We start from the raw sequence: 17,506 nt of genomic DNA, 5'->3' as shown, positions 1-17,506 counted from the left end.
ATAGTCCCAACATAGATTTACCTGATTATTTGCTGTTCTCAGATAGTGCTTAGAGTTGACACAGGGCAAGTGACTTTCCTAATCCATCAATCGAAATGCTGATGGCTTTCCCTCCTTGTTTTCCCTTCCCAAGGAAATGCCATTCTTGTTCTTGCCAGCCTTGACTAATCGTACTATTAGTCATGAACTCTGAACCACATGCATGGGCCAATGCCAGATCCTGGGGGCTGTAAACATTAGCAGTCGCTTTTATGGTGCCAAAAGGCTACTGTGTTTACTCTTAAAGGGGAAATCTTTTATTATTAAACAGTAGAGCAATTGTTAAATAATTCACAGATTCAAAACAGGTGAAGAACATCTTACTGCCCTTGAATCTTCTGTGAAGGTTGTGTTATTCCAAAATGGATTGCATCAAATATTTTTGGCTTTCAGACTATTTATTTTATTTATTTGGTAGTTTTGTATACCGGTGTTCTCACCTCCATTCGAGGGACTCGGGCCGGTTTCCAACATCAATATTACAGACCGTCGTTAAAACATCATATTTCTAAATCACACTAAAACATTAAAACATTGAAACAATTAAAATGGCAAAAATACAATCATATAATTACAGTGGTCAGTCGTCATCAAAGTCATTATTCGTCGTCATCCATCCATATCACAGGATCATGGCTCATTCGTTGAATGCCAATCCCCAAAGCCAGGTTTTCAACTGTTTCCTGAACATTAAGATCGAACGGGCAGTCCTGATCTCCAGTTGAAGGGAGTTCCAGAGTCGAGGGGCCACCACCAAGAAGGCCCCGTCTCTCGTCCCCACCAGCTGCGCCTGTGAGGCCGGTGGGATTGAGGGCAGGGCCCCTCCAGACGATCTTAGTAATCTTGATGGCTCATAGGGGAGGATACGTTCGGACAGGTAAATTGGGCCGGAGTAGTTTAGGACTACAACATGCCTAGAACCTTCACAATCTACATAGCCCCTCATCTCCAAACAATTCCACATTTGGGGGGGGGGGGGACTGATTAAGTTCCCTGTGCATCACATTCTTGGGACATGGAGGAACCATCTTCACTATCCAGCATTTAGGGTACTTTATTGTAGATATAGCCCTTGATTGTTTCATCTTTATATGGAAGGATTAACAATGAAACTAGTTGTCAACATTGAGGATTTGACTTTTATGGATTTGATTATTCATGGATTTGATTAAAATACCCTCTTTATGAATCTCTAGGTTCTCCAGTATGACTCTATGGTCAACTTCTGCCAGAAGTTGAGCATAAAAGCATGCTGGAGGCTCTAGAAAGAACATCTTTCTAATAATCTCTAGGTCCTCTATAATGATTATGTGATCAACTTCTGGTGGAAGTTAACCATAAAGTCATGCTGGAGAATTTTATTATTTGGAATTTTTCACCTTTGTGAAAGTCATGTGCTCCTAATCTCAGTGAATGTGGAGGACAGATTGTAGTTTGCTCCTCAGTTTGGAAGAAAGTAAATTAAAACCCTGTAATTCAGATGCCTGGAGATGTTATTCTAAGAGGAAAACATGTTTTCTTGCATCATTCCCCTTCATTCTCAGTATAGATTTCTTTTAAATGTATTTTTCTTTACAAAATAGTTCCTGTGTGCACTTCAGGGCATCAAATACTAGGGAAAAATGTGCACACTTCTTACTGGTCCATTATTCTTCCCAGTGGGAGTTTGCAACTGTCAGGAAACCTGCTTCTTTGATCTGGGAACAAATGTTCTTTCCAATGTCTAGTCCAATACCAAGGAATGTGTCAAAGTGATCTCTTCCAAAAAAAATGTTGGTACAATTATTCATCAGCAAGTGTAACTTAGTTCCGTTTTTTTGTTTGTTTTTTTTTTTGAACTCATTACTATATTAATTTATATTTGAACTCTCCAGGACTCACAATTTGTAGAAATGAGGGACTTCTAAAACAAAAAAATCAGAAGAGTCCACCTAGATAAGTCACTCTTAATGTACTCTTATGTGTTGAATTGCATCATCTCATATGTATGTATAGGCATTCAGTCTAGAGAACTACAGAACAATCAAGTGCCCCTTAAGTCTGGATTGCTTTTCCATGACCTCATTCCATAGCTCTAATATTTTGTTTAAATATGCAAAATATTGGTAAGGCTGGGTCATTCCAACAGACTGCAACTGGGAAGGAAGATTCAGACAAATTGTATGACGCACATGGGCCGTAACAACAGTACAATCAAATAAGACCCTACGAAAAATGAGTCCTGCAGTGTTGGATGTAACATTTGAAATGGCATTACAGTTCTGCAACATTTTGCACTATCACTAAGCAGTTATAACACTATGTTTCCATCCTATTGAATCCTACAATTTGTTAGTTTAGAAATCTCAGTCAGAGTTCTAGCAACTCACCAAACGACAAGTTCCAAGATTCATAGGAGGCAGTCTACTCAGTAAATAAATAAACAGTTGAAAGGTAGAGCACTAAAAATAATACAGGTGATCTAATGCAATACTTGAGTGTGCATTAAGGGAACGACTGGGGTTTAAAGTCACTGAATTTTCCTTTAGAATAAATGTGCTATTTTTAAGTGCTGTAGGGCAGCGATTCTCAACCTGTGAGTCGAGACCCTTTTAGAGGTCCAACGACCCTTTCACAGGGGTTGCCTAAGATAACCAGAAAACACATATTTCTGATGGTCTTAGGAACTGAGACACCACTAACGTTTCCCACCTTCTTTGCTTCCCAGAGGCCTCTTCTTCTTAGGTGGTGACATACATCAGCCCTGCCCCCTCCACCATTTTAGGAGGAAGAGACAGGAGTGATGGAGGTGAGGTTTGCTATGGAGGTGGAAGTGGAGATGAGAATGGAGAAGGTGGGGGAGGGGGGGCTAGGGATGTGGAGGGCAGGGCTTATAAAGGGGTGGAGTGGCCCCTTCATGTCCGAATCCCAGGGAAAAAGAGAAGTAACAATGAAAATACATCCTGCATATCAGATATTTACATTAAAGTCATAACAGTACAAAAATTACAGTTACAAAGTAGCAAAAAAATAATGTTATGGTTGGGAGTCACCACAACATGAAGAACTGTATTAAGGGATCATAGCATTAGGAAGGCTGAGAACCATTGCTGTAGGGGGGTTGTAGACTTTGCTTTCAAAAGGCTTAGGAACACAAGAAGTTGCCTTAGAGCCACAAATTGGTAAATTCATTGTTCTGGACTATAGCTTCCAAAATCCTTTGGCTCACCTGATCAATGACAGTCTTCATATAAGAATTTAGGGAGATGTAGTGCCAAAAAGGGGCCCCCGGTGGCACAGTGGGTTAAAGCACTGAGCTGCTGAGCTTGTTGACCAAAAGGTCGCAGGTTCGATTCCAGGGAGAGGTGTGAGCTTCCCTTGTCAGCTCTAGCTTCTGCCAACCTAGCAGTTTGCAGAAAACATGCAAATGTGAGTACATCAATAGGTACCGCTCTGGCGGGAAGGTAACGGCACTCCATGCGGTCATGCTGGCCACATGACCTTGGAGGTGTCTATGGACAACACTGGCTCTTCGGCTTAGAAATGGAAATGAGCACCACACCCCAGAGTCAGACATGACTGGACTTAATGTCAGGGGACAACCTTTACCAACCTTTTTAGTGCCAAAAAAAGATCTATTTTCCATGTCTTGCTGTAAAAAGTCATTAAGACATTGACTGGTAGCTGTTCTAGGATTCAGACAGGGACTCCCCTGCCCTTTATGGGAGATGCCATGGGTATTTTTCCATGGAAAATATGTCCTCCACCAAGCTATAGCTCTTTTCTAATCCTGGTGCATTTTACCTGTTTTGATCAATAGCTCTCATTGCTGCACTTTGCAATTTACTACATATTATCACTGGGTGATTTAAACAACAATAGAGTGGCTATGAGAAAGTAATATAAACGTATTTATTTTATGCCAGAGGCCAGTGTTAATATGATTTGGAGGCAAAAACATTCAATAATATCTGGTATCCATCATGCACACATGATTACGCCGTGTACGTGACCCAGTAGCCCTCTTTTACGACCATCTGCAAATAATTAAGTTGGAAGAGAAAGATAATCTGAAAGGCTGGCTTCAGGCCCTTTATGTCAAATGTATCAGTCCCAGGGCTAATTTCTGACCTCTGCACCAGTCACTCTGATACTTAATCTTACATCGGCTTTTAAAGGGCCTCCCTGCTTGTGGGCGGTGTCCATAGAAAGGGAATTGCTTCTCTGGTACCTTTGTGGTAACTTGTTTTCCACCTAGATTGTAGATGGGTGTTTATATTCATAATGTTAAGATAAAGCCAGGAAGATAATACTGGCACTTTAGACTTCCCCTCCTGTTCAGCCACTTTTCAAAATGCTTTGCAGCTCCACATAAATTAAATAAGGTGTGGCATGTATTTATTAAGAGACAGAAGTTAGACAGCTGCTAAAGTCCATGTGTAAGTGTGTTTAGGTGAGGTATATTAACCTAACATGGATCCTTGGAAGGTAGTTCTCTCCTGTGCATTTTAGGTTTTTAAACCAAAACTAGATGACTATCTGTCAAGGGGTTTTAGTTAGATTGTACTGCTTCTCAGACTATTTAATGTTATAGTATGACTACTACTACAACTATTATTATTATTATTATTATTATTATTATTATTATTATTTTCCAATGTGCCAAGGACAAACACTATATTTATGTACATGGAATACAATTTTTTTCTGTCCTTGAAACTTGCCATGAATTAGCAGCCAAGGGCTCGAGAGCAACACTGCTTCATGGACCAAGACTTTCTGTAGCACTGTTCTACATTTCTAATTCATGTAATAATTTATATTTTAATCTAGTGATTTAAAGTCCACTAGTTGGAAGAAAGCTGTTTTTGCAAGACAGCCTATGCAACCCCCTTTTGAACTGTGTAATTGTCCTGAATCTAAATTGCCAGGTCATACTTTCACAATGGAGGTTGAAGGATTTAATTGCCTTGTTTACATTTTCCAGAGAAACATTGTAAGGAAAACTCCTGAAGAACAATGCAGTGTTATTTGTAAAACTTCTGGCAGAGCATGGTTATTATGTTCTGTCTAGGATGGTCTGGGAGTTATAATCCAAAGTAACCTTTTTCTGGCTGTGAACTGTTGAAAAGTATCCAAAGCTCTGATCCAACACAGAATTTGCTTGAATCCCATTGTAAGATTTAATCAGGACCCCTGGTGAAGGGGGTCAAAGTGGAAAACAGGCATTTAAAAAAATCATCTGGAAAATCTTTAGGTCAGTGGTTCTCAACCTGTGGACCATGGACCACCAGTGGTCCCAAAGAACAAAAATATGGTCTGCAGCCTCACCATTACTACACTGTTGCCTTAAAACCAACGAGAGGGACTGGTCTCTCAAAACCATCATATAGTTCCGAGGCAACAGGGATGTCAGGAGGTGAGAGGCTGACTACCCATGAAAGATTACTACTATCACATCAGCTTTGGGTTATTAAATATGATTTTCTGTGGGTGAGCAGATGGCAACTACTGGATGGCATATATTCAGTACCAGAAACTAGAGTTGATTTGGTCTATCCAATGCAATTATCCGAATCAGTGCCCCAAATAACCAAACTGAATCTAAAGTTGATCAAAAACTGATTTGTAACCCTTTTGGTACTAATGTTGGAGAGTGGTCCCTGGTTAAAGTGGTCTCTGGTAAAAAAAAAAAAATTAGGAACTACTTCTCTAGATCCTCCAGGGTGACTTTGTGGTCAACCTCCACCTATAGAGAACATAGAGCAGCAGTTCCCAAACTTTTTCAGGAAATACAGAGATTCATTTTTCATTCTTAAAGCAGATTATGTTAAATTTAAATAAGACCTTCATGTTCTGGCACAAACATTTAAAAGGGTTTAAAAAGATTTTTTGCAGCAGCCATATGATGTTTTTGCAGAATCCAGGCATTTCACGGAAGATAGTTTGGGATTCCTAATGAAACCATATTAATTAAATCTGCAAATAATAAGATCCACAAAAGTTGAGCCCACAAATGTGGAGGGCCAGCTGTAATCAGATTTTTTAAATATAAATTGTGAACTTTTTTGACATTAAGAAGCCAAATAAGCACAGACGACAATTTGTCCTATTTGCCTGTTCAGGTTGGGCACCACATCGTCTACTCCATTGAACAATGGTGTTCACATTTTAATGAAACACTGTGTTTCATTTATACATAATGATAGTTTAGTACAGGCTTGAGAACAACTACGAACCCAGTCACCTTTGGTGCTTTTAAAAAACTGCTGGTTGACTGTGAAGTGAGACAATTGTATGTGTAAATCTGAATGGCTGCGGTTGGCTACTCTTTTGTCAGGCCACAAGGTGTCAGAGATTGCTAAATAACACAGGTATGTGTCAACAGGTGAACAATGTTCTTGGGAAATGTTGCCTTCCCTTCAATCTATAAAATGCTTCATGTTATAACCATGACAGCATTACGTAATATAAAGTAAACAGAGATGCTGTAGTCTTTGTTCACTGATTATTATGAAAATCTAAACTTTGAACCTAAGACTAAAACCTTCAGAGAACATTCACTTCGTTTTCTAGTGATAAGGGGGGGAAATCTCAGCTCCCCTGCTGAACTAGTGAAGTCTCTAGATGCTCCACCAAGTTTTTCGAAATTGTCCATCATTGAATATTTGCAGTTGCCTAGTAACCTATCTCTTATTATTATGCAACCTCACTTATGTTTGGTCTGTATTAAATGCTACTGTTGAATTCAAAGGCAGGGTGCGGCTTTGGCAGTTGTACAGCATCAGTAATTCTCTCCACCTTGTCCTGACCCATTTTCAGTCTTACCCATCCAGGGAGTTTTGCCAGGCTGCAAATGATAAACAGATGTGTCCATTTCCAATCCTCCAAAGCCCTCTATTCTTCATTGTAATCTTTAAGAAACAAAACAACAAAAGCACTTCCCATGTAAACATAATATTAAGAGTGTAACCTTATGGTAAAGAGGAGGCAGTGGCATACTTCCATTGATACATCACTTGTTAATTAAGACACATTGCAAGCTCTGTTTTGATTATAGTGGAGAGGGAAAGCTAACTATTAAGCCTTTAGTTATTAGATAACTAAGTTCTGATATTGATCACATGAACCGAACTCACATGATCAAGGTTTCTGTGGCACATGAGTTATTGGTGCAAGATAAAGATATGGCACTGCTTGCCTTATATGTTTCTGCCAAATTGTGAGCAGAATTCCTCTGTCCAAAGTACAAGAGATTAGCAGGCTCATTTCTTTTAAAATATTATATCTCCGACATCTAGCCTTGTAGCATTCTTGGTTTTTTTAATAATTAAAACAGTAAACACCACATACAGTGATTTAAAAGATCTCTGTAGGTATGCATGCAGACCATAATTTTAAAACAATCTATATTTTGATGATACCCTTATTAGGCCAAGCCCAAAAACACAGAATTGTGTGCAAAGTTTTGAAATTATCCTGGATGGGGAATAAGAACTATCATTCATGTCATGTAATCTGCATATCAGTGAAATAAATCATCCCAACAAACAAAACATCTGAAATATGGGCTAGTACTTTTGACAGGACAGTCATATATATCTTTACTCAGATGTGAGCCCAGCTGAGTGCAGCAAGGTTTACTCTCAGAGATTTTTTTTTTTCATGTCAGGAGCGACTTGCGAAACTGCAAGACGCTTCTGTTGTGTGAGAGAATTGGCCGTCAGCAAGGACGTTGCCCAGGGGATGCCTGGATGTTTGATTTTTTACCATCCCGTGGGAGGCTTCTCTCATGTCCCCACATGGGGAGCTGGAGCTGATAGACGGGAGATCACCCCGCTCCCCAGATTCAAACCGGCAACCTGTCGGTCAGCAAGTTCAGCTGGCACAAGGGATTATCCCATTGTGCCACCGGGGGCTCCTGCTCTCAGAGATGTGTTTATAAGATTGGGGCATGTAGTCCTTGGCCTGATTCCTAAAAACTGATATCAAACCCCATGCAAGCAGCTCGGAGGGAATATTGAAATAATGGCAACTGAATTTCAATGGAAAGAGACCATCTGATCATAGCAGCTGTCAGAATGTTTCTCAACAAAAGAGTTGTTTTTCCAAGACTGCATTACCTTGTGGGTTAAAGCATTCCTTTTGTTAAAAATAGGACTCTTGCTTGATAAAAACCAGAAAGTTTATGTCTTTTCATCATCTGTTGTGCACTTTTTCCTCTAGCCATCGGTCAAAGCATCACTGAGTTATAATGCCACATTTGCTCAGCTAAAGTCCTGTAATAAAGGTAAAGGTAAATATTTACTTTGACATTAAGTCTAGGAGTTGTGTTCAACTCTGGAGGGTGGTGCTCATTTCCATTTCCATTTTTAAGCTGAAGAGCTGGCGTTGTCCATAGACGCCACCAAGGTCATGTGGCCAGCATGACTGCATGGAGCACCTTCCCGCCAAAGCAGTACCTATTGATCTACTCACATTTGCATGTTTTCGAACTGCTAGATTGGCAGAAGCTGGGACTAACAGTGGGAGCTCACCCTGCTTCCCGGATTTGAACCGCTGACCTTTCAGTCAACAAGTTCAGCAGCTCAGCAGTTTAACTTGCTGCGCCACCGCAGGCTCCCAAGTCCTGTAATATCCTGTACTAAGTTTTTCTGCAAAAGCTAAGGCATCTGTTTACATAAGAGGTTGCCTTGCCAAGCTGTACCTGAATGATAAGGAGAAAGGAATGAGAGCCAACATAGCAAAGTTTGCTGGCAGGTTTAGCCAAAATCAACAAGCTCTCTGTTGACCTGATACGGCAGTACAGTTAAAATAACTGGCTGATTTTCCCCATATCAAAAACAACATAAAGTCCCGTGACACCCTACAAGGTTACTAGATTCATTATGGCACCAGTTTGTTTTTATTAGTGTCCACTTCATCATATGCATGGTGCATTATTCTTATTTGGAAGATCTTCCTGTGTGCCCAGTCTACTCATGCAACAGAACAGAAATGTAGGAAGCTCAGGTTGGACTATTCAAGTTGCAGGTCATAGTTCTTCATATTCACCTACATTAAAAATTACATGCACGTTGAAAAGCAGAACAGCCCGCAGTGAGTTAGGATCAATACATTCCTCCCAACTATGCTGAATGTTTATTGCAGACATGTGTTTATTTCATCTGGAGGAATATCCAAAACTCAGAGTCCCTCAAAAAACCTGTCATCTCATGTGACACAATCTATTCTACTAACTTGTTCACCTCCATGCATGGACCGGAAAATAAATCATGGCCATTTGGTCCCATTGTTTCCTTTTTGTATAGGGCCTTTCCCCTTCTTTCCTATTCCTGGAAACTGCTTTTCTGCAAGGTTATTTCATCAGAGGTCAAAGCAGAATACCTTTAAAAATAGTTCAGCAACCTAAGCAATTGATTATATTTTAAGTAGCCAAATATTTGATGAGAATGACATGGCCCTGAAAAACCTTGTGTGAGCATGTTTTTTCACCTCCAAAGATAGGGAAAACATGCACAGCTCCCTTGGCAAATCCTTTTGTAAACATTGGCAGGAGGGGAGAGGGTCTGACCGTTTTGCTCTCTGTCCTTTGCATGGATTACTCATTTATGCGGCTGGATCAGCCCCCTTTTTTTTGCACTGCAACTCTAGTGACCATGTTGGCGGTAAGATATGGAAGTTGTGGCCCAAATAGGTAACATATCTAGTTTCTGGTGTAGCCCCCCCCCCCTCAAAAAAAAAAGTACATACATAATGGGAATAGTGTTTTGTGGAGGAGAGCATATTCCATTTTCTACTCTTTTTTTGTCGGGCCAACTTGAGAAACTGCAAATCACTTCTGGTGCGAGAGAGTTGGCTGTCTTCTCATTTACTTTCTTGGTTTATATCTTTGCTTTCAAATTGGGACCCAAGCAGATTATAGTATTTGTTAAAAATGTGTATACACCACATGATATCTTTAGATTCATCCAGCAATTGGTGTCTGGCTCAGAAGGTGCTATGGTGCAATTTCTGCAATTTTAAAACCTTTTAAAGCAGGTTTTGGGGAACCTTCCAAAACTGCCATTCCTGGAACCTCTTCTCTCCAGAAGTGGAAGTAATCAATTTTTTTAGAGCAGTCGGCTTCAAGGCTTGGAATAATGCCTTTGGTGCAGAGGCCACATATGGTCCACAGGGTGTACTTCGCCTTGGCTTTAAAACAATCTCCAAGTGTTTTGAACTTCAGCTCCCAGAATTCCTGATCATTGGACAAGCTGGCTAGGGCTTCTGGGAATTGGAGTCCAAACACCTGGAGGCCCACAGGTTGTGCAGGTCTGGTTTAAACCAATGGGCATAGTTAGTGCATTTCTGGTTTTAAGAATTTTATTTTAAAATGGAACCATGGCATCATATTCAGCAGAGTTGATGGAAGGGACAACATAGGGCACCACTCCCAATGTGACCACATGGTGTTTCACCATAATAGAGATGAGATAAAATTCAGAATGGAGAAATGTTTGAACAGTAGACACTATTCTGAGAGTTGGGATTCTTTAATCCCTCTCTGACTGAGAGAGATTTCAACTGCTCAGGAGATGAAAGCAGGCAGGAGAGCCCTTCTTTATTCTCAAATAAACATTTCCAAGCATTCAAATGCTTTTAAAAAACTGTTGCTGGGGATTCAAAGCTTTTATCACTTCACAACAAGCTGTCAGATGGTCTTCCCACCCATAATAATCGACAAGGGAAAGGGAAACTGACTAGACAATAAAATTTTATTAGAATTTTCAAGCATTTCAAGCTGTATGAGGCTTGAAGATTCCTGGAGGCTAGAAGTTTCACATTTGCACATCACTTTTATAAATGAAGAGTAGTCCTCTTCCCCTAGCTCCACACTCCCATGACGCGATTGTATTTTATAGGAACAGCAACCAGAGTCCAGCATGAGTCCTGAATCCAGGGGGGCAATGTGCTCTCACCCCTGAGATGGACCCTCCCTGTCAAGGTGGTCATTAATAGATGCACAGTGAAAGGAAGTGTATAATAGAAGGTAGCGGTATTCATTTCAGAAAAGATTTAAACTGTTCAATTAAGAATGAGGTCCTCAATTTTTTTTGTTTTTGTTGTTGTTGTTTTGTCGTGTCAGGAGCGACCTGAGAAACTGCAAGTCGCTTCTGGTGTGAGAGAATTGGCCGTCTGCAAGGACGTTGCCCAGGGGATGCCTGGATGATTTGATGTTTTATCATCCTTGTGGGAGGCTTCTATCATGTCCCTGCATGAGGAGCTGGAGCTGATAGAGGGAGCTCATCCACCTCTCCCCAGATTCGAACCTGTGACCTGTTGGTCTTCAGTCCTGCCGGCACAGGGGTTTAACCCACTGCGCCACCGAGGGCTCCGTGACACCACAGTGTCACGGTCCTCAGTGACACAACAACATTTCAAATCCAATTTATTTATATTGTGGTTACACCTGTGAGTTTCCTTCTGACAAAAATTGAGATTGTTGTGATTTGATTGTGAGGGCCCCTTATTATGACTGGTAAGCTATCATAGTATGTTTTCTTCCTTCCCAGCCCTCCTCTTCCTGTTATTAAAGTGATAAGAAGGACCTCTGATTAGGGACTCAATTCAACAATTTAAGCAGTGAAGGTGAACTCCTGCAGAAATCAGAGAATATGTCTTCCAGGAGTAATAGCAGAATAGAAAGCAGGAATCCATCTCAGGTGTAGCTGGAATTATTTCTTCCTCCCAAGTTTTTTGCAGGAAGGTGAACCAGAAAGCGTCTCGCCTCCTCATGTACTTGTACTGTTGTTTTGTGTTGGTTTCCCCAACTCCCAAGTATGGATGTATGCAGCTGTGCCCTACTCTTTTCCATGGTTACTCTCATGTAGCAAGGACCCTGAAAAATTGTGATTTTGGTTTTTGTGGAGAGGATCCATGCAATCACAAACTGCTCTTCTTCAGGGCCCATCCAGACAGTACCTTTATATCAGAAGCTTCTGCAGAACTTCTGCAGCATACAGGAGGGTGCCCAGATGGCATTTCCTCAAAATGCGGAAGGAAGCGTGAGATTTTCAGGTGCGGGAATATCCTGATTCTGAGATCTGCATTTTTGAATGTCTGGATATGTTTTTGGGTTTTAGATGTCTGTTCCTGATTTGTCGGTTCCTAAAAAGAAGGTGACAGTTGAGTAGAAGGTGAAAAGTTTGTTTGTGCGCCAGAAACTTCAAGAAATGTGTGGAGGGCACATTTTCTTTGGCCAGGACATTGACTTTTCCTAGTCAATGTTGTACATCTTTGCACAATAAGAGCGATCAGGAACAGACATGTATAGCCCAGGAACAACAACCTGTCTGTACAGATAGCCCTGCAGCTTATATAACCAAGGAACGGAACTGATACAATGATTCGCATGTTCACATCTTAAGGTTTTTTTTAAAAAAAAGCCAAATTTTCCTGCAGAAGTCCCACGGAAGCTATTTTGGGTGATGTAAAATCCCACAACAAAGCAGCAAGTGTGGACAATGGAGGAAGAAATCCTGGGACCAACAGGTCTATATCTGGACATCTTCTCAGGTCCCAGGTTTTTTTACCCCAACTAAAGCGCGCAATTTAGTGCTGTCTGAAACTGCTCTCAGGCACCTCAATTTATATGTGAGCAAATAAAGAGCTGGGGCTAGGTGGTCCCTTGCTCATATGTGGATCAAGGTGAGTAAATGTGAATGTGGCTAAAGTTCATGGTCCAATATTCACATCTTACCTTTTTCCATCAAAACATGACCAAAGGAATACAGAAGTAGAGGAATGATTATTGTGTCAGGGTATAGAATATGTGTGTGTGTGTCTTCGGATAGAGAAAGTCTATACATGATTGAAGGAAGCTAAACATGCATGAACTATCCAGTAAAGAAATTCCATAGAATATAGCAGCTCTGTATTTAGACGACATCATCCAACAATTCAGGTCTCATCTTAGGGGAGTGAGCTGATGTCAGCAAAAAAATTGCTCCTTTTTTTGGATGAAATTATCCAATTATTCCTTTTTAGGAGCAAATTATTCACATGTGGAACAACAGGAAACTGTCTTCTTTTCCTGCTCCAAAGTCTGTTCCAGTTTTGGCTGCAGTATTTCTGTAGAAATAGTCCCTGAAGTATTTGCTGCTCAGCTGCTGTGGCTCTTGACAGTTCAGCATTATCTTGTTCTGCCTCAGAGAGCACAACCAAATGACTTGGGATTTTGTAACCTTGAAGAATGTAGTTTTAACACTTTCTTCTCTCATCACCGCAACCACAGAATTTGTCTTTAAAACTATACAGTAAAACACTGTTATCGGTGTGCATTCTCTTCATTCAGCCTCTCTCTCTTTCAGCCTCATCCAGATGGAGTGTAAATTAACTTGAAATAAAAGGATAGAAATCTAAATGTTAATGTGAAACCTGTTTTGTTTATTTTTCAGCTCCCAAGAGGATGAAAGGCCTATGTCACCCTTCTATCTGAGGTATTTACTTCTATTTCTTTATTTATATTCTTTCTTAGAAGAGCTAGAACTACAAAAAGCAATGCATAAAGTGATTAAAAGGTTTTTTTTCCAAAGTTCCTTTAGCATTATGTCTAGAAGCAAATCCCATTAAAACTATCATTTCTTAGCCAGTGAAATGATGGTCTGTACACTAACAGTAAGGAAAAAAAGAATGTATTTTCCCCAACAAAATATAATAAACAATGGAGAATGTTGCAGCAAGATATGGCATTATCCCTGTTCTGTATTTTCACACAAAGGCATAAATGCTATTGTTTGTTACTCCTGATTAGAGTAAGGACATTGAATCCATTTTACCAAAATTTGCCTTCACCATAGACATGTCTTTATACGGCAGCTTTACTGTTTACTATCTTGATGATGTTTTGTTGTAAGCCACGTGGAACTCTTGGCAGCTATAGTTGAAGAAACATTCTTCCATAAACTTAACTAATTACATAAAATCCATACAACATGTTCTTTCCCTCCATAATAGGCTGGTTACACAACAAGATTTCTGTGCCAGGGTTTTGTATGGTACATATGAAGGCATGGCAATCTAGAGGTCTTTGGGTTTGTTTGCTTTTGATCGCTCTAGTAATGAGCTCTTTTTGGAACAGCACCGAGGGAAATAATCTCATAGTGGCAATGCTGTGCGAATGGGCCATGGAAATGGAGTGGGAGTGTGCCTAATATAGCAGTGCCTATTAATTAAGGCAAGGCAGAGATCTAGTTTGGTGAACACCATTCCTATATGCATGGCTCATTTCTTTTTATTATCTCACAGAGCTGTATAACATCCCCCTGGGTGCATTTAAGTAGCTTGTTCTTTCCATTTTTGTTATTCAATAGAAGTGTGTGCCATTGATTTGCCAAGAGGAGTTGATTTCGCAGGAGGGAATGGGTACGAAAAAGGAAATTCCATCTAAATATTAACAAGAACTTGTTTTACTGTAAATCTGTTTGTCAGTGAAATAGTTTGCTTCAGAGATGGTGGACTCTCCATCCTTGGAGGCATTTAAACAGAGGTTGGGTGGACATCTTCCAGGAGTACTTTAGTTGTCCGTTCCTGGATTGGAGGAGGTTAGTCTGGATGACCCATGGGATCCCTTCCCTGTTTTATTCTACCCTGCTCAAAAGTTGGCATTTGGCTGTTCGAGAGGTCTTGTGATGAGAGGCAGATGGTCTCCCTAAAGTTACTTCTGTCGTGGTTCAAAGATCAAAGGGGGAAACTGCCTCAAGGAATCCATGCCAGAAGTTGTTTTGCTCGATACTACTCTCCCCTCACACTACCCCATTGTTTTTCTGGCTTCCTTGCCAGTCAAATTTGCTTTGATACAAACTTATTTATGTGTTAGAACAACTGAGCAATTAATGTAAACACATGGAGGATGTGGGCTGCAACTTGTATACAGCACAATGAGTCCAGTGTTTAAGAGCAGACTGTTATGTAACATCTCGGGTGGATGCAAACAAGGGCTGTCCAGATTCCTGGGACTGCACAATGACTGATACTTGCCAATTAGCAGGAACATGAGGTATAGTTCAGTTTTCCATTTTGTTAGCTATGCTGCAAATGTTACAGAGTTTTTGATGAACGCAGTGACTTTTGTGTATTCCTTGTGAACTCCTTTTCTCTCATCTCAGTCTCAGCAAAGGAATGCAACTTGAAGATCTAATTCAAACAAAAGGACTTTAGACAGGATGCTCATTGACTTTTAGCTACCTGAAATCCCTTTTAGTTTTGGGTTATGTATGGATTGGGATCTTACATTATGTTGCATATGATATATCCCTCGATGGATTGTCACATTGTCCTGTGTTCGGGGCGCTCACTGTCTGTGTTGTCCAACAGTGTCCATATGCTCCATATTCCAAAGTTCAATTATCTTTTTGGGCCGCAGGGTGGTGACAAAAGTCAGATACAGTCAGTCCTCTGTATCCACAGATTCCACTATCCATGACTTGAAAGTATCCCCCCCCCCCCCCCCCGAAAAAACTAAAGCAAGCCTTGATTTTGCCACTTTATATAAGGGACACCATTTTTCTGTCTATTATATATAATTGAATTTGAGCATCATGGATTTTAGTATTCACGAAAGTCCTGGAACCAAACTGGTGGTTACTGAGGGCCCATGGTATTTAAGCATGTACTGCATCTCTATTCAAATCACTTTTCCTGCAGACTTCATGACATACTGGTTGCACCATAAAACATACCTTCAAAGTTCTGAGGGTTGCAGAAGCTTTGACAATTCTTGACCGCAGGATATTGCACCATGGGCCAAACAAATGGTCTAGTTTCTAATATACCACCAAGGTCAAAGCAGTTGGCAAACTAACAGAGGGGGATATATTTGTGAGATATAGCGTGCTCCCTTGTTGTAGCATTACAGCTGTGTGTTGAAAATATCAGCCACGTTTCTCCAAAGGAGGCACAGGTCAGGGAAATAGTCTCCTTGCTTTATTTATTTATTTATTTATTTACTATATTTGTATACCACCCTTCTCAGCCTGCAGGCGACTCAGGGCGGTTTACAGAGGCAACAATTCAATGCCAAACAACACCATAAAAATTTAAAAACTAACATATAATATAAAATCATAACAAGATCAATAAAACATAAATCATTTACGTATTTTAGTTAAAAATGTTGACCAATCTCATCATCCAGTCGTTCCATATTCCTATGTCTATCTGTCAATTCTTACTTACTTACTTAGGCAATCCCTCATAGCCCAAGCATGATGGTCCTCCACGTATAGTGTCTTGGCAGTGGGTCCATAGGTGGCTATAGAGCCCTATTCTTGATCCACATGTTCTCCCACAGTGAGGACTTGGGTTTCCAGATGGAAGTCAGTCACAGTCAGGGTTGGCTTGACATGCCTTTCTCTTGGCATATTTCTCCCTTTCGCCCTACATTCATGCTTCTTCAAATTCTGCAGCACTGCTGGTCACAGCTGACCTCCAGTTCGAGCATTCAAGGGCCAGGGCTCTACAGTTTTCGGTGTCTATGCCACAATTTTTAAGGTTGGCTTTAAGCCCATCTTTAAATCTCTTTTCCTGTCCACCAACATTACATTTCCTATCCTTGAGATGTCAAGTCTAGATAGAAGGAGTTCAGTGAACAAACAGTGTGATCTATCAGTACACATTTGGGCTTGGTTTGCCTTAAGTTACTGTAGGCAGCCTCACTAATACCAAGGCTGCTTTTACCAGGAGTCATAGACTAAGTACATGGTATTGTTTCTGTGTGTTTTCAAATTGTTTTCAACATATAGCAACCCTCAGGAAAACTTATTATGGGGTTGTCTTGGTACAATTTTTTCAGATGAGGTTTGCTCATACCTTTTTTTGATGCAGTGAGTAAGATTTGGCCAAAATCGCTCAGTGGGTTTCCATGGCTCAGTAGAGTCCTAATCCAACACCAGTTCTATGCACCAAACACCTAAAGGTCCGCCTGGCATCCTTTTAGAAAAGTTCTATCCTCCTTAAGCAGCATTTACATGGAGAGGAAGTAGATCAGGGAAAGAGTGTTTCATCTTTTCTCTGCTCACTATTTCTTTCACTCAATAACCCCCATCTCTTTAAAGTTTCTTTGTTTTCAAAAGGTTTTTTTTCCTTTTTGAAAAAACAACATCTGTGTCTCTTTGGAGGCAGTGAAGACTCTGGATGCATTAGTAACTTCTACATCATAATGTCATACCACCAAGAGGCATGAATATTTAAATATGAATGATGTTATGCATGATAAACACCTTCCCATCATTCTGAACCACCGGGGTCTCAGAGCTTAGCAATGGCATGAAGGTAAAACAAACAATTATGTATTAATAACGCATAGCTCTGTTCCGAAAAATGTTTAGCAGATGACTTTTTCAAACTCAGCCTTCATATAGTTTTAAAAGCTGTTGTCAGAATTAAAAATGGATGCATCCAAACATAACCACAAGTTAAGAATAAACCACAATCATTAGAACTATAT

The 17,506-nt window shown here is 40.3% G+C and overlaps 1 protein-coding gene across 2 annotated transcripts in view; it reads left to right on the top strand.

Annotated features, from left to right (window-relative positions):
• FAM13A (family with sequence similarity 13 member A) overlaps nt 1-17,506 on the top strand; it is a 167,035-nt gene that overhangs the window by 91,223 nt on the left and 58,306 nt on the right. For both annotated transcript variants that reach the window (XM_060779247.2, XM_060779248.2), the window contains one exon: nt 13,458-13,499. In XM_060779247.2, the coding sequence (XP_060635230.2) occupies nt 13,458-13,499 (42 nt within the window). The remainder of the gene's footprint in view (nt 1-13,457; nt 13,500-17,506) is intronic.

Source organism: Anolis sagrei, chromosome 5 (assembly GCF_037176765.1).
Source record: "Anolis sagrei isolate rAnoSag1 chromosome 5, rAnoSag1.mat, whole genome shotgun sequence".
NCBI classification, from domain to species: Eukaryota; Metazoa; Chordata; class Lepidosauria; order Squamata; family Dactyloidae; genus Anolis; species Anolis sagrei.
This window is presented reverse-complemented; position numbering and strand designations above follow the sequence as displayed.